Genomic DNA, 16,248 nt, shown 5'->3' with positions numbered 1-16,248 from the left:
GACGTAACTGTAAGGCTTAAACATAGTTAATCCGTGTGTATATTATCAGGACCAGAATTTGCTTCACTGTTACAAGATTACAGGATTTAAAAAAATATTTAAAAAATACTGTACTACGATAACGACCTGTTAAAATACAGTAGTACAGTATGTCCATGTCTTATTTTTAAAAAAGAAAAAAATAACAAGACTGTTGACAAATGAGCAGACCAATTAACACACTTAAAAACGTTTAATTTATTTTTCGTGAAAAGTTACACAAGTTGGTAAATTCATCAGCTCCAAACTCTCAGCAATGCATTGTGGAAAATTTACAAGGTTCCCCAAATAAATAGTCGATAAATCAGACATTATGAATTCATAGTATGCACCAACATCTGCCCATATCAACCCAGTGAGTGCATGGTTTTTGGAGGATAAAATACCATAAAGTCAAAACAATCTTGAAGAAACGAGTTCATAGCTGTGATAAGATTATACAAGTTGGTGTCTATTTTAATATTTAAAAAAAAAAAAAAAGTTAAAATATAAAATTAATGCACACCTCACTCAAACTCGATCATTGTGCTTTTTCACAGGAAATGCAATCACCGTTCAGAAAACTAACAGTACTGTATATCTACCCTGTTTGCATTACTTTAATGTACAGTAGTTCTCAAACTGATGACACAGGAAAAAAATTAAGAACGAACGTAAGTTAATTTCTAGAAGAAATTTTACAGTATTTTAATGTTAATCTGAATAAAATATTACATACAAAGTGTTAGTCACACCAAAGGCCAGTAAGAAGGATTTTACCAAGAACACAATTGAGAAACACGATATTTACAGATTGTAAAAAATAATGTTTACAAGCGAGAGCGCTGAATCATACAACATAAAAAAAAGTGTTAGACGTTAAAAAAAACATCAAAGACACACACTGAAACAGTCAAAAACCAGCCAGGACTGTCGCTTGCAGACTATACCACAAATGATGACTTCTGCTTGAAGTCGCTCTGGGAAACAAACATCACAGAATTACATAATTTCAATGTTTTCCTTTTTGGAACTAAAATTTCTAATAAGACAAAACCACCATTTGTCTGCATTTATGGAACACGTACAGATGTGAAAAAGTCAGGCAGTGTCGTACTTACATCGTCATCCTCACCACCTCCACCATACACAGAAGGCGGCTGGTAGACCACGTTTGTTTTTGGCTTGCTGCAAAACACATTTTGGAAACAAAACTCTTTTACATACATACTCTTAGAGGGGGAAACTTGCACACCAATTTAAATACTGTGGGAATTGATTATCTGATTTAATTCATTGTGCCTAATAAAAATTAGAAAACTCTTACCTTTCAGTAAGTTCTGTAATGAAAATGAAGGACAGTAAGTCAATTGTTGGTCAATTACATCTTTTGGCTATACAAACTACTCTTATTACTTAATATGAGTAACTTCTACTTGTGATCTCGCCATTAATGCAAAAAAAGGGGAGGACAGTGATGTGCTATACACAGTCAAAGAATTCATGGGTGTATACTCACGGGGTAGGTATCCTTTCTTGTGAGCATACCAAATTCCCACAGCAAGCAGGACGAGCAACAGGAGAGCCACGATGACCCCAGCAACAATACCGCCAGTGTTGATGTCACCTGAAAGAATACGAGCAGTCCAATGAGTGTGAGGTGCTCTCACTGCATCAATCCATCAGAATATGAAACTTATTTTATGTAAAAATAAGGCATAACATGCTGCATTATACAAGGTCATTTTCAATGTTATTAGACATTAGTGGTTAGAATAAAATTATAACTGATAACTGAATTATATGACTTGGGCAATTATTTTAAGAGGGTGACGATTTATGTTCAAAAATCTAAAATGGGAAACTTTCACTGAAATGTATAGATCACATCACGATGCAAGGAGGTTTCTTCTCATTTTTATGAATGATTGTGTAGTAAAGATAAGTATATTAAAATGTGTTTGTGCTTTAGATATTGCAGCTGCAGACCGTTTCTGTATCATTTTACCTGAGCCTGGTGACAGGAGTTATTGTGGCTGATATAATTTCCCTTATTGAGTATATGAACCAATAGTACACATTTTCTCTTTCTTAATGATGAGCACTATAACTATTGTTCTCTTATCACAGGCTGATGATGGCTGGTCATAACCACATTCATGTAAAAACAGTTTTTATATTAAAGTTAAAATTCCAGTATCACAGAGTATTAAATACGCATTTAATATACGATAAAATTTTACATGCACTGATTGATCACTGTAACGTTTAGACATGCAGCACTTTGCTAAGTGAAACTGGTTTGCCTTACTCCAATTCTAGGTTAGGAAACAAATTACATAACATGCACTTACGGACTTCCATTTTCACAGCTCTACAGCGCTGTGGAGGACCAGCATCGTTGACAGCCTCACAGAAGTAATGAGCTGTGTCTGTCTTTTTTACAGAGGGAAAGGCCTGAGGAAGACATAAAGGTATCGTTGAAAAAATGTTTGTCCTATCTATAAAAGCAGAAAGCTGTGGCTCACCAGGTTGCCGTTCGCAGAGTTCAGCACATAGGTACTATTCTGGAAGCCGGAAATCTTGCTGGGTTCTGGTGGCAGGAGGACATCGTTTCGGTACCACTTGTACTGGGGAGGGGGGGAGCCATCTTTATCGTGGCAGGAGAGGACGATATTCTTGCCAGTCGTCACTGAGGTGGGGATCCTACACAAGGGTGGTGATGGAGGCACTGTGGGGAATAATGCAGTTTTATTTTCACTTCACTCACCCATTGCAACACAGTGTCGACAACTGAAACTACTATTTGGACACTTTTGTGGCAAAAAAATACACACAAAAAAAACAATTTTATTCCGTCAAATAACACAGCCAAAATGAACGCCAAATTTTATTTAAAACGCAATAAAGAGAGGAAAAATGCCAATGGAAATAATTACCAAGAACTGTGAGCTTCACCCGAGCCTCCCCAAACTTGACACCAGACACCTCGCAGTCGTACACTCCGTTATCCTTACGGGTCACTTTGCTGAATCTCAAATTGTTGCCATACATCGTCACACGGTTGGCATATGGTTCTGTGGGAAAAGTTGTACATTAACATCACTGCCAGCTTGACTAGTAGCATGCTTCTTTGTTACTTATTAACAGTGGTGGGATCCTGATGGTGTTAGGATTTAGCGGAAAAGTTGAAAATATACAGTGTAACTGTGCTTTGGAAAAAATGGACTGTTCGCTACATTAAAGCAGAATATCTAATATGTACAAAACACGTATTAAGTATATCTGCCTGAGATATTTAGTGTGTCAAATAACTTACTTGTGGCTTGCCCGTCAAATACGACAAAGTGCTGTGACCCTGTTTGGTCTTTGAACTTCCACTCCACCCTGGTGTCCGAACCAAAGTCAGAAGAATACGAGCATGTAAGATCAACCCCTGTAAATAATAGAGAGCACAATACATCAGCTCATAGGGCTCAATCATAACTGCTAGGGGTGTTAAAAAAAAATCGATTCGGCGATATATCGCGATACTACATCGCGCGATTCAATTAAAAAAAATCGATTTTTTTTATTTTTTTTTTAAAAGCTCAGAATTGTTCATTCGGTAGTCTTACCGATTCAACGTCTTATCATCATTGCCTTTTTCTTTTTTTTCTTTTTTTTTTAAACACCATTAAACACCTTCTGATGCACTGCCCCTTGCTTTAAATACAAAGTCCTCACTGGTCGAAAGCACATGATAACATGGTCATATCATTAAATAACATACAAATGTTTTGCGTATAAAAAAAAAAAAAAAAAGTAATAATAATAATAATAATAATAATAATAATAATAATAATAATAATAATAAAACACTCACCTTCATTTTCTTTCACTCGCACGTTTGCATTGGAAGTGGTAACTGAAAAGCTACTCACACCTGTGGACAAAAACAAAACATTTAAAAAAAAAAAAAAAAAAAAAAAAAAGGTTAAAGAATGTACCAATTTTTCTTTTTTTTTCAGAATAAACCATGTATAGAAACAAGAGCAATACAGTGAACTTCCGTTATATGCAGGGGCTAGGATTGGGTTACCCAGCAAATTGCAAAAATTGTCCCATCGAAATGCATGAGGATGGGGTGTTTATTTTATAATTTTTTTTAAACTCCAAAATTAAAAATTAAAAAATTTAAAAAAAATGCTGATAAACCTCTGGTATGCATTTTCCTTGAAAACTTGGGGGGAGTGGGGAATAAATAAATAAATTATTAAGGTATTGGTATCATTGACTAATTTACCATTTTAATTACTCAGTATGTTAGCAAAGTTATGGAAACATTTTGTTTTGATAGTGTGCCCAGTGATTGTTTTTCCTCTCTCTCTCCTCCTCAGCACTACGCAAGTTAATAAAAGGAGGATACTATGCCATGTTCAGGGAAGTACGTGCAGGGAAGTACTTTTGTCTGTTGTGCCAAGTTATCAAATACAATTGTACTTTACGTTTCAGATTGCTTTTTGAAAAATTATTTTATGCAAATAAAATGAGTTGGCTCATTTCTTCCACCAGTCTTTTTACACAAGTTTCTGAACTCTAAGTAGTAAGTATTTTTCCACCAACGATATACTTTTTTTTCCAAAACTTGCAACACTAACATCTCCACATTACAGATGAATTACACTTGGAATAAATTGCACACGTCCCTGCTCTACATAGAGTGCAGCTCAGATGTAACCTGTCCTAAAAGACAGATAATATTGGCTCACACTAATTTATTACAAGGTCGAATCACAACATAGTGACGCCACAAGTTTGTGGCTCTGGGCCTACCGACAACAAGCCTACAGGGCGTGGGCATAGAAAAACACTTTACATGAACCAGGTTGATGAAGCAGCATCAAAACTGTAACAATGTAAATGAAACCAACAGAAACAGAAAGACAGAGAGACAGAAAGAATAGTAGACAGATTTGCCTAAATTCAGCCTTTTTTTTTTTTTTACAAACCGGCAAACTTTAATACCAAAAAAGATTGTGTGTTTGTGTCCATTGTCGTACCGTGGTACGGGAGTCACTGTTTTAGGTTAGAAATGAAAGAAAATGTGTATTAATTTAATATTGTTGATGTGTGTGTAGAAGTGGTGCAGAATTGCTTTTTATCATGAGAGCTGTTTCTAATTTGGTTAACTTATAGTACACAGGACTCACCACCACTTTATCATAATACATTTTGCAAATTAATAACTACCTTATAGGATCATTCTAAACGGATAACATTTAATTCCGACAGTGTACTTAGCACTTTACTTTGCACAAACGTTCCTAATGTTATGACCTATATAAGTGTGGCGAAACCATACAACTTACATTGTTGGAATTCAGAACCAGTTTCAGGTTTCAGCTGATAAGGTAGTTGATTCCCACACAGAGTGTGAGTCCGACATGTAGACTATTACAAGGAGATGTTTTTCTCAACAACGCACCTGAATAGAAATATGTAGGCCTCCATTTTGAAAACGGCTTCAACGTAACCCATTAAATTTCACAACGTGCTGCAATTAATTCGTAAATATATTTCAGGTTACCGATTACATAAAAGTTTCAAACATTAAAAGAGGAAGTCGCGTTGACAAATGAGTTTTGGAACTCACCTGTGGCTGCGAACGCTAACAAAATCGCCGAAACAAACCAGGCGAAAAACATCTTCGCGCTGCTCTCTCTGTTTGTTTCGCTGAATTCCTTCGTCTGAAAAGTCACCGAAACAATGATCAAACAAAGGCTTTCCACTTGAACAATATGAGACAATTCTTCCTAATTTAGTGTCGTGTAGATTCGTCTGACAGTGGCCGCTTCAAAAAGGCTCCACCTGCTTGGGTCGTGGGTTCAGGTGACAAGTGTGTACCTCACTTCCGGTAAAAAAGAAAAAAAAAGAAAAAAGAAAAGATCTGCTCAGGTGGGGAAGCGACGACGGGGCGAGTCGTACAACAGGTTCGACAAGTGATCAGCACCAGTGGAACGGCTAAAATAAGCAAACGTGTGTGTTGTTGCAAGTTTTAATCAATCTGGATGGGGGAGGATCATCTTCAACATGAGTCAGCAAGGAGTCGTGTGTGTTATTGTATGCGTGACGTCATACTTTATAGAGTGAAACTACCAGTGTAGAGGTGATTTCCAACCATTGATAATCATCAGGTACAACTGTTCGATTTTCACTTAATCAATAATAATGTAGAAAAAAAAAAAACCTCTTTGTTCCGCTATCTATGCCAGTAATGTGTAGTGGCAGGCAGAATAAATGAGGTGGACATATACAGACATATTTAGGCCAACAATATACAAAGAGTTGGGTAAAAAGTAAAGCAATTTGAGTTTATTTTTAATTACTGTGTCAAAAAAGGGGTGACCACCACTTGGGTTATTTATTTGACCCAACATTGTGGGGTGAAAACAAAGTTCAGTATGCACCATGGATGTTGATGGCTGTCATAGTTGCCCGCCATACAAATTGTTCAGATGTGCGCATGCATGATAACTCAATTGCACAAACAGCAAACTTAACTCACTGATATTTGGATAATTAAGTTACCAAGTTAACTGTTGTGTTTCAATAAAATAGTTCAATTCTACCAACACAGTTTAGGGGGAAATACATAAATTAGATAATTAATCCCCCCTGAAGGACTTCACCTGGAACATATGTTAACTTAACAAACGTAAACATATAGGCCATCCCAAAAAATAATTGCTTGTTCTTTGACATACAAGTGCTATTCATTGTGCGATCGGTGGCGTAACAATTAACAACAAACATGATGAAATATTGTGTTAATCACGGATTCTTATTGTTTAGGTTAAAGTAAAACTACTATAAGAGAAAACATTTATGATTATTTTGCAGTAGTGAGTACTGAAGGCAATGAAGAGGCTACAATAACCTTTAATATGGTACACGATGGACACAAAACAAACACTGTAATATGCTTCAGATGATGATAAAACAAAATAACCCATAAACACTGACACTCATGATACTCACAACAATACTTTAAACATTCTGTATAAACAACTAACTTAGTAACTGTCAGACAATCATCTGTGCTTTGCTTTATTGATTAAACATTGCTTTTGTCTCTAATCCCAGCTGTAATTGGCTTCTTCTGTTCTTTTCACCTTCACCATACAGTAAATCCAAACATGGCAGGATTCATGCATAAATAACACTTTCGTCATTGTGCTCGTCACGGCAGCTATACTGTCAGCTATAGCAGCATGTAAACATCCTTTTGCATGACCACAGACGGCATTCAGTTATATAAATAGATCCATTTATATTGATTTATCTACATAGCTCATGCACACATTCAAAGCCAGTATTGCTTTATATTATCGGACTACTAATTGTTTGGCAGAGTTGGGCAGATGTCTTGCATCACTTGGGTGGAGGAAGCTGATTCTATCACTCCTGAGCTAAGAATCTCCCATTATATAGAACAGAATCACTATAATGATCCATTGAAGTGGCAATACTACAGAATATATCACATTTCACTTCTATATTCCTGAGATCGTGCTTGAACTCAGCTGAGGATACCGTAAATGCAGCTGTACGTTTTGCACACTAAGCCTACTGTATATTGTGTGCGCATTCAGCTCAACAGTCCAGTGACAGCCACCAGATGATCAGATGTAGCAGCTTGGGCGCCACGTTCACAGCCAGTCAAGTGCGAGCAGCATTGGAAGTGTCATCAAGGTCAACAGCAGGCCACTGCAGCTTTGTAACAGGACACTCCAGGCGGAACAGGGGAGGAGGAGCTCTGCAATAAGAACGCAGGACTTTTAATTTCAAAACAGTCCAAACGGGATGTGCGACTTACTTTTCTCCACCACCGAGGTTTTGGACGCAGTAGCTGAGTCGGCCAGTGTGATGTTGCAAGTGAAGTTGGACTTGCCGTTGGGCAGGTTTTTAAACAGCAGCCGGCAGATGTTGCCCGGGAAGATGCGGGCTTTGGCCCGGTGCTTGTAAGGGGCATGCTGCTCCTCCTCTGGGTTGGTGGTGTCCAGCAGTCGTTCCCCTTGCGTGTACTTGCAAAATACTTCGGGTGACTCAGCGGGAAGCGAATATTTGCAATCGAGCCTGACGTGGTTCTCGTCTATCAAGCAGTAGGATAATTGAGTCACTTTCTGAGCTGACGCAAGGCCTGAAACATGGAGACATACGATGACAAATTAGCATATTTAGATTTTTTTTAAATTATTTTCATGATTACGACCAGAACCACACTAAGATTAGAAAATCTGTCATGATTGACCTTACCAAACAAAAGAATTGTAGTGAGGAGGAGCATTCTTTCAACTTTCCTGGGAAAAAAAACAGTGAAATGAATGTTCATATGCACTTTTCAAATATGTGATTTTTTATGTCAAAAACAGACCACTGGACTTTGTCATAATCCGGATTGGCTACGTGCACCACAATTCGGACCAGGTAAGTGCAGTGTAGCCTTACACTTCATGCTGTGCAGTGAAGAGCTAGAAAGTTCACTGGACAAATGCCAACAGTGATGCATTCCTCTTCATAACCACACCTACAAATGCTGATTATTTGCCAACTTTAAAGTCATCAGAGGTTTACAAATACATAATCAGTACATAAATTTGACTGCAAATTTCCTGCATGTAGTTTAAAACATTTACATGAAAACATTGAAAACTCATTCAGATAGTTATTTGCACAAAAAGAAAATCTAATCCAGATTAAGGATTTATATCATAAAAGTCAATATTTACCCAATGCAGGATTCTGCGAGCAATAGCGTATGAATCATCCTCACCTTGTCTGTTGCAGTTTTATTGCTCTCCTCAGTGCTCTGCAGTGATGCCAGGGGTTGTTACAGTAGAGGTCGGCTCCGAGAAGAAACACAGGCGAGCGTAAGGGAGGGGGACAGTGAGGGAGGGGGAGAAAGGGCTGCTACACTCCAGTTAAGGGACATTTATCAACATTACATAGGCATTTCGATTGATTTTTTTTTTCCACACCATCTTTTAATAGAGGACAGATGTTGATCAGCTGACACACTTCATTGGCTGTACTGTAGATTTTCATTCAGTGTTAGGAACTGTACAGCAGGTCCTTGTGGTCCATGTACAGTTTATCATAATGTGCAAAGTGTTTCCCACAATTAAGCTAAACACAAAATGACATGGCAGAAATGCATTTGTTGTCATTTCCTACCATCATAAATGTGCTGCAAAGTTTTGGAGATTTTATAGTGTATGAGTTTCTTTATGATCCACTTGTTCTGCTGCGCTGTTATTTATTTGTCTCTTGGGCAATGAAATATATTGTTTTGGAGCAGCTGATGTGTGACGCTAACAAAAGAAAAGTGCAGCTACAAATTATTCAGCACATTGACATTGGCTGCCATCGCAGCCTTTAATGAGGGCGGTGTGCTCGCCCCGCGCCCCGATCAGCCGTGGATTTTGCGAATGGAATATTTTTATGAAAAATCGGCATTTAAAAACAAATCTGTTTGTTTTTAAACATGGAGGACGTTACCCTTAATGCTAAACTCATTGTATCCTCTGTGGTACAACGTGCGCACGTTGCTCATCCGTCTTTTCAAGGACATTTGCTGAACACCTCCCTTGCCAAAGTAGTCTCTAAGGACATTGGCAGCAGTGTTGCAGCCCTCTCAAAGACACAAACCCGAGCAGCTAATTAAAGCAGCTCTGCAATGTACTGTATAATGCAATTTTGCTTGTGTTAATTGATGTCACGCCTCAACGAGCCTCACAAAAGTATTATTTATTGAGTTGATAAAGGCTAGAGTAGTTGTGTATTGCATGTTGTAAAACTGCCAATAGTATTCGGACATTAGCACTATTTTCATCAAATCTTTAATTTGAGGGTGTTTCCATCCAAATCAGGTGAACAGTGTAGGAATTCCAACACTTTTAAGGGACTAATTTACGATCACAAATCAAACTTTCACTTTTTAAAAATTTGGTTGCAAATCCTTTTCTAGGGCTCGACTACAACTGGCTTCACTTTTAGTTTTGCCTTCTGCAAGTGAAACGCATGCTCAGTTGGATTTAGGTCAGGTGAATGATTTGGCAATTGCATAGCATTCCACTTCTTCACCCTAAAAATATAATAAGAATATGCTTCGAGTCATTGTCCATCTGCGCTGTTTTGAAACATTTGGCTGAACACGAAAATATTATATTGCCTGAAACACTTCAAAATTAATCCGATTGATTTTGTGAGCAGTCAAACCATCAATAAATATCAGGGAACCTTTTCCACTGGCAGCCATCATGTTTCACTGATGAGGTGATACAATAGTTTTGTTTTGTTTTGTTTGGTTTTGCTTTAAGAAGCAAAACAGTCTTCCTGATATTTGCCACGAAATATCAGTATAAAGCCATTCACTTGCGTTTGAAGGCCCGCAACAAGAATTCATTTATGCTCAGTATATCTATGAAGTGCAATCACTGTTACCAGAAACATGAGTCATAAAGAAACTACTGCTGTGGTATGCTAGGATGAGTTTGCTGTGGAAGAAGTAGAAACAGAGACCTGTGACACACATACACACACACACACACACACACACACCCATGGAACACTGTAAGCCTTTATTGCTGTTATGAGGAAACCATCTTCATTCAAACATAAATACATAAGTATAATACTTCACATTTATGGCAGCCTGTAATTTAAATCAATGAATATAATTTGAAATCATAAATAATATGGTACCTACCAACTACACCCCTGAAGGAGGTTGCTAAGCTGACCTTTGAACTAATGAACAGAGTAACCAGGTCAACAGGAAATAGACTGTGAAAAGAAAACACTTGGAAAATCAGTTGTTGAATTCAAATCAATAATTGTGTGGAACAAACTCACAATTGGACACAAATCCTGAATGGGCCTGAATACAAAACAAGCAAATAATTCAGTTCTGGTCTTGATTTGGTATTTATTTGGTATTTATAAGAGTAAATTTTAAATTTTTGTTTCATTCTCTAAAATTAAATATAAATAAATAAATGTAATTGAGAGAACCTAAAATGCAAATCAATAGTCCAATGTAGGCTCACTTATTTTATTTTATTTTTTTTCCCCCAAGAGCTATTTTTTCTCCCTATTAAATATGAATTCCATTCCCTAACAAATAAACAAATGGACGCCTTATATGACTGCGTATTCTTACTCTTTCCACTAGATGTCAGCATGACGGCACTGTCTGGACGTTTTTAGACTTTTTTTTTTTTCCAACAGAGGGAGCTCGTGTCGAACTGCGGCATTGCTCTACTGTTGGAATGTTAATTTAATTCTGTAATACAAGATTTCATTTAATTGCCTTTTGCGAGGGGGCGGGGTTTGGGTGTAAAAGTATATAGAAATAAAACCAGTGTAAACACAAAGCTAAGCATCATTCCTTGTCAGTCTTCTTTCTGTCTTTACGCGTGGAAAGTTCTACTGCCCGGTGCGTGTGCGTGTGCGCGTTTGCGTGTGTGTTGGAGCTAACATCCAGCTCGGAAGCAGCGCCGGATTGTAAAGCAGGTAGGAATCTCAAGATTTGCAATCAGACATTTTCAGATCATGAGAACTTGACTTGACAATGCTGGCATTATTTGTGTTGGGGAGCCGCACGGGGGTGCAAATGTCTTAAACATGCATTGAAGACGATATGTGAAATATGCAGCTGTGCAGTTTGCTGCAGTGCAAAGTCACTGCATGGGCGTCGTCACATCTGCAGCCTGCACTGACCCGCTATTTTTTGGTGCGATAGCGGATACTTCCAATTTGGCCGTGATGATGCTGTACGTTGTGGTTTTTCCTGCTGTCCTCACTGCTGTAGCTAATAGGCATGCGTGTAACTCTCATGACGTCCCATGTTGCACTCTGTTTGCAGGTGAAAACGTGCTGTGAAGGTTATTGACCTGATCTGTACTTCGGTGTGACATACTGCACACTAATGGCTTCCTACTTGTTCACCGCAACATGCCTTCTTTTCACCAGGATCATAATAACACACCAAACTCACAGTAAGTCCCATTATTTAAAATTTCTCCGTTGTAACTGAGCAGAAATTTCACCAATTTTGCATGTTTTTTTCTTTTGGGGGGGTCATTTATTGAATATAGATAAATAATACAAATAATATCAGTAAATTCAATTTACATGTATCACATAAAAAATAAACAAAGAAAGAGAAAAAAACAAAAACAAAACACATTAAATATTAACATTCAATTGAATCAGTGAAATTATGTATTTATTTATTTTAAATATTTCTGATGGATATTAATTATTAATTGACATTTCTTGTTCGTTATCATTTTAAGAGACTTGAAATAATTGTCAATTTCAATCAAAAATAATTTAAATAAAGGTTTCTAATTTAGAAATTTAGAATTTTTGGATGTTCCCAACAACAACAAAAACCACAACAAAAAAACAACATACAAATTAACCAAAGTTCACAATTTTTATTCTTCTTCGATTCAAAAAGTGTCACCAACTTTGCATGACGCTTATCGTGATTCCAAAGATAGTGACGTCTCTATTGGCGTTATGTAATCCCAATAGAGATGTTATAGAAAATAAAATCAACCATATATTCCTACCAAACTATTGTCTAAAGCTGAGTGTTTGTAGAGGAGTGAAATCAGTAGCCAATGGCGATGACATCATCCCCAAGGGCCTACTTTGGAATGAAGACATTTTTTCCAGCTGATTCATTCTGACAATCAATCCACCCTGCAGTTGTTCATTTTTCCCCCTAAATTAATCAATTCAATGTAGTATACATCAACCCCCAAAATGTTGTTAAATATCTTAAAACCCAAGTTAAAATATTATTTTTCATTCTTTAAATAAATAAATAAATAAATAAATAAATAAATAAATAAATGTCCCATTCCTGTAAATAGCCGCCGGACATGAGTACAGTACAATGTGTGGCTGTTTGCGACATCTGACAAAGATGCTGCTGTGTTGGATCTAAAAAACAGATTGAGGGTTTCAATTGCTGCCAAATGTCCAATTTGGGGATCTTTGTCCTACTGGGAAATTACTGTTTTGCAAATCATAAGACTGTAATTTTCTCCATTCTGCTCACAAAAAACTGAACCAGATTTTTATTCTGCTTGTTTCTCCATAGTGAGTTCCTTTTATACATTTCTTTTCCCTCCGCGTGGGCCTCAGATGTTTCCATGCCTGACTTACTTGGAGAGGAACGTCAGGGTGGACTGTGAGTTTCCAAACTCCGACGAAGTCCCGGGCCCCTACTGCGAGTATCGCCAGGATAGCAGGCTGGTGGGCAGCACCTACCCCAACGCCGTCATCTACGTGTCCACCGAGGACCGCAGGAGGAGCAACGTCAGCCTGTTCGCCCCAAACCTGTGCCGCCTCACCTGGGCGCCGATGGCCGATGAGAAGCCGTACACGTACACGTGCAGGGTTTACCAAGGCACCACCTGGAAGGAGAACAGCATGGCCGTTCATCACCGTGAGTCCGCTTCTTCTTTCATCCCGCACAAAGAGAAGGAAATATAGCAAGTCAAGTTTTGCTCTTTTTGCAGGGATTCTACCAATCTGCTCGGCAATCAGTGTGATGTTTGAATCCGCGCTGCTGCTTTTGTCGGTGGCGATGTCACTTCCTGTGGCCCTGGGTCTTCTGAATTCATGAACTTTTTCTGATGGCACAATGAGCCTGGTTTGTGGCACACTTTTAGTGTTGAATCAATTTGAGATGGTCATTATTTAGAATATTTCACAACAAGATGGAAAAAAATATGTCACAAGAGCCTTATAAGCACTTCTTTTTAACACACTAAACCTTCATCATATACTTACTGGCCATATTATTAGGTACACCTGCCCCTCGTTTAACTGTAACAACAGTAGCACTTAAATTGTATTAGGATTCAAATTATGTGATGTGATTATCCCCCCCCCCCCCACCCCCCCCCCCCCACCCCCAGACCAGATGTCAGTCAGTTTTTCAAGCAGAATATGGATGCTAATATGCCCAACAGCCAAAAGGAACATGCACTAAGTACATGCTTACAAGACAAAAGACAAAAAGCTGTGGAATGGAAAGTCTGAAATTGACTTTAAAAAAATCTTATAATGCTTAAAATCAGGGGTACTCTCCTCTTCTTATGCTCATAATATGTTACGGTACACGTGTCACAAAATTACATCAAAATGGATATTTCATATTCATTCAAACATATCACGATCACATTCATTTGTGGCTTCTTTTTTTTTTTTTTTTAAACATGTTTGCTTATGATTTTTCAGATTCATGTTGTGCGTATTATTTTCAAATAAGCACTTTCATCAAGATACTGTGTATGCTTTTTTTTAACACAGCTTTTTTTAACTATGTTATATTACAAAATACTGTATGTACTAAATGCTATAACAAAGTTAAATCAATAAAGGTGTAAATCCACACATACAAGATGTTCTTCTCTTTGCACTTTTTACTTTTTCTGGTTACTTGATTTAGCTCAAGGAGTGTAGCCAATAATTGTAAACAAAAACGACTTGGCAAATAATTGTAAAAAAAAAAAAAGGGCCTTTACGTCGAACTAAACCAAAATAGCAACAATGAAAAGATTTTTCCAGCTTCGTTTTACTTGTCGAGTGTTGTTGTAATGTCATTATTTCCGCTGAAGAGGGAGCTGTTAGCTAACCAGTCACTTTGGTGAGTTGTACTTTTCATGGCCCTCTGCGATGTTTTGACAGCAGCTTTAGCAAAGTCTAACAGTTTTCTCAACAATCAAAAGTTAAGGAGCTAGAAGTGGAATTTAGGAGGACTAGGACCACCACTACAGCGTTAATATCGTGGCATTAGCCAGGGTAGTGAAGTACTCGGGAGTAAGTACAGTAGGCTACTGTGATAGCCTGCTATGTTGTTGCTATGCCTTAAATGTGATGTACAGTTGTTGTTCTTTAAATTACATTTTACTAAAAGCCTAATGTGACTTTCAAAGTGCACTAATTGTACAAAACCACATCATATCATGGTGTTAGGAGCTCCTCTACTTACTTTAATATTGTTAGTGCCAAAGCAATACTTTTACATGAGACACCCTTAATTTACTGAAAGTTTTTTTTAATATCTCATGTGAACCGTTTGCAGTATTTCCAGTTGTACGTACTTTCCGAAAAGGAGTCCTCAGTCCCAGAGTTAATTTCATAAATCAACATACATTCTGACATCCTGTTGGGATATACAGCAGCTCAGAAGCTGCGTGTGCGTGTGCATGCTATGTTTTTATTAGCAAAGCTCCAAAGTCACAAACCACCTAATTCCCTGGCTTTGTGCGAGGGCCACACGGATTCATTAAGCAGACCTCACATCCGCCAAGACCCCTATGAGAAAAGCCTTAGCCAAAAGTTAACTTTATTTACGAAAAACGCAGCGAGAATAACAGTACGTATCTCCATCCCTTCTGAATAGTCAATTAAGGAGGTCTTAGAATCCTCCTGTGTTTTATTAGATGATGATGACAACATCTGATGTAGTCTGTGACGTGAGACGCTTCATATCAGTTTTTGGTCCTGTTTGCTGTTAGCCTGGAGTTGATTACCAAAATACTTCTTGGACGTAAAATCAGGAAATAGCAAATAAATTGTCTCCTTTCTTTGTTGTTTTGCTGTCCTTTAGTCTTACATTTTATTTTAACGTTCTCAGGGGGCGGCCATTTTGCCACTTGCTGTCGATTGAAGATGACATCACAGTTTCTCAGGGCTCAGAGGCAACAAACCAATCACAGCTCACCTGTTTTCTGATGCTGAGCTGTGATTGGATGTTGAGACCTGAGACCTGGGCAACTATAATGTCATTTTCACTTGACAGTAAAATGGCTGCCTTCTGACATTAAGCCTGCTGGATTTTGCTGCCTAACTCCTATTCGACTCACGTAATATTATTCATAATACTGTATTTAGGCTTGTGGAGCTGCATAGAAATATTAGTGTGAAGATTTTTTTATTTTATTTTTTTAAGGCGGGGGTGGGGGGGGAGGGGGTGACTTCCCCTTTAAAGCTTTAAAACTGACTGATGACAAAACTGACTATCCAGACTGAGATTAATTTATTGACCCCCTAAAGGATATGAACCACGAAAAACCTCATCACATTAAGCTCATTACACAGCAATAAAAGTGTTGCTTTGGCGCCATTTTGTGGCATCTAGGGGAAATTATTAACCTTTTG

At 37.8% G+C, this 16,248-nt stretch overlaps 3 protein-coding genes across 8 annotated transcripts; 1 reads left to right on the top strand and 2 right to left on the bottom strand.

The window, feature by feature from the left end:
* Positions 1-217: 217 nt before the first annotated feature.
* Positions 218-6,042, bottom strand: f11r.1 (F11 receptor, tandem duplicate 1). 3 transcript variants are annotated; one of them, XM_077505524.1, is made up of 10 exons: positions 5,905-6,042; positions 5,654-5,747; positions 3,884-3,943; positions 3,338-3,454; positions 2,958-3,095; positions 2,547-2,749; positions 2,373-2,475; positions 1,538-1,645; positions 1,140-1,206; positions 218-998 (listed from the first exon to the last, which is right to left on the bottom strand). In XM_077505524.1, the coding sequence occupies exons 2-10, from the start codon at positions 5,703-5,705 to the stop codon at positions 932-934; spliced, it is 915 nt and encodes a 304-aa protein (XP_077361650.1). In that variant the 5' UTR covers positions 5,706-5,747; positions 5,905-6,042; the 3' UTR covers positions 218-931. The 3 variants fall into 3 exon arrangements, with proteins under 3 accessions (XP_077361650.1, XP_077361651.1, XP_077361652.1); XM_077505525.1 differs by having other exon boundaries at positions 5,869-6,017; XM_077505526.1 differs by lacking the exon at positions 5,905-6,042 and adding an exon at positions 1,346-1,358 and having other exon boundaries at positions 5,654-5,898.
* A 923-nt stretch (positions 6,043-6,965) lies between these two features.
* On the bottom strand, positions 6,966-8,938 carry thy1 (Thy-1 cell surface antigen). 2 transcript variants are annotated; one of them, XM_077505501.1, is made up of 4 exons: positions 8,834-8,938; positions 8,317-8,360; positions 7,877-8,200; positions 6,966-7,816 (listed from the first exon to the last, which is right to left on the bottom strand). In XM_077505501.1, exons 2-4 carry the CDS (start codon positions 8,345-8,347, stop codon positions 7,710-7,712), a joined length of 462 nt encoding a protein of 153 aa, XP_077361627.1. In that variant the 5' UTR covers positions 8,348-8,360; positions 8,834-8,938; the 3' UTR covers positions 6,966-7,709. The 2 variants fall into 2 exon arrangements, with proteins under 2 accessions (XP_077361627.1, XP_077361626.1); XM_077505500.1 differs by having other exon boundaries at positions 8,790-8,852.
* A 2,487-nt stretch (positions 8,939-11,425) lies between these two features.
* On the top strand, positions 11,426-14,487 carry LOC144006068 (uncharacterized). 3 transcript variants are annotated; one of them, XM_077504726.1, is made up of 4 exons: positions 11,426-11,574; positions 11,927-12,059; positions 13,178-13,525; positions 13,599-14,487. In XM_077504726.1, the coding sequence occupies exons 2-4, from the start codon at positions 11,990-11,992 to the stop codon at positions 13,703-13,705; spliced, it is 525 nt and encodes a 174-aa protein (XP_077360852.1). In that variant the 5' UTR covers positions 11,426-11,574; positions 11,927-11,989; the 3' UTR covers positions 13,706-14,487. The 3 variants fall into 3 exon arrangements, with proteins under 3 accessions (XP_077360852.1, XP_077360853.1, XP_077360854.1); XM_077504727.1 differs by lacking the exon at positions 11,426-11,574 and adding an exon at positions 11,629-11,834; XM_077504728.1 differs by lacking the exon at positions 11,426-11,574 and having other exon boundaries at positions 13,222-13,525.
* Positions 14,488-16,248: the final 1,761 nt, after the last annotated feature.

The sequence above is a fragment of the Festucalex cinctus genome, chromosome 18 (genome assembly GCF_051991245.1).
Source record: "Festucalex cinctus isolate MCC-2025b chromosome 18, RoL_Fcin_1.0, whole genome shotgun sequence".
Lineage (NCBI taxonomy): Eukaryota > Metazoa > Chordata > Actinopteri > Syngnathiformes > Syngnathidae > Festucalex > Festucalex cinctus.
The sequence above is the reverse complement of the archived record's forward strand: the minus strand, read 5'-3'. Positions and strand labels throughout refer to the sequence as shown.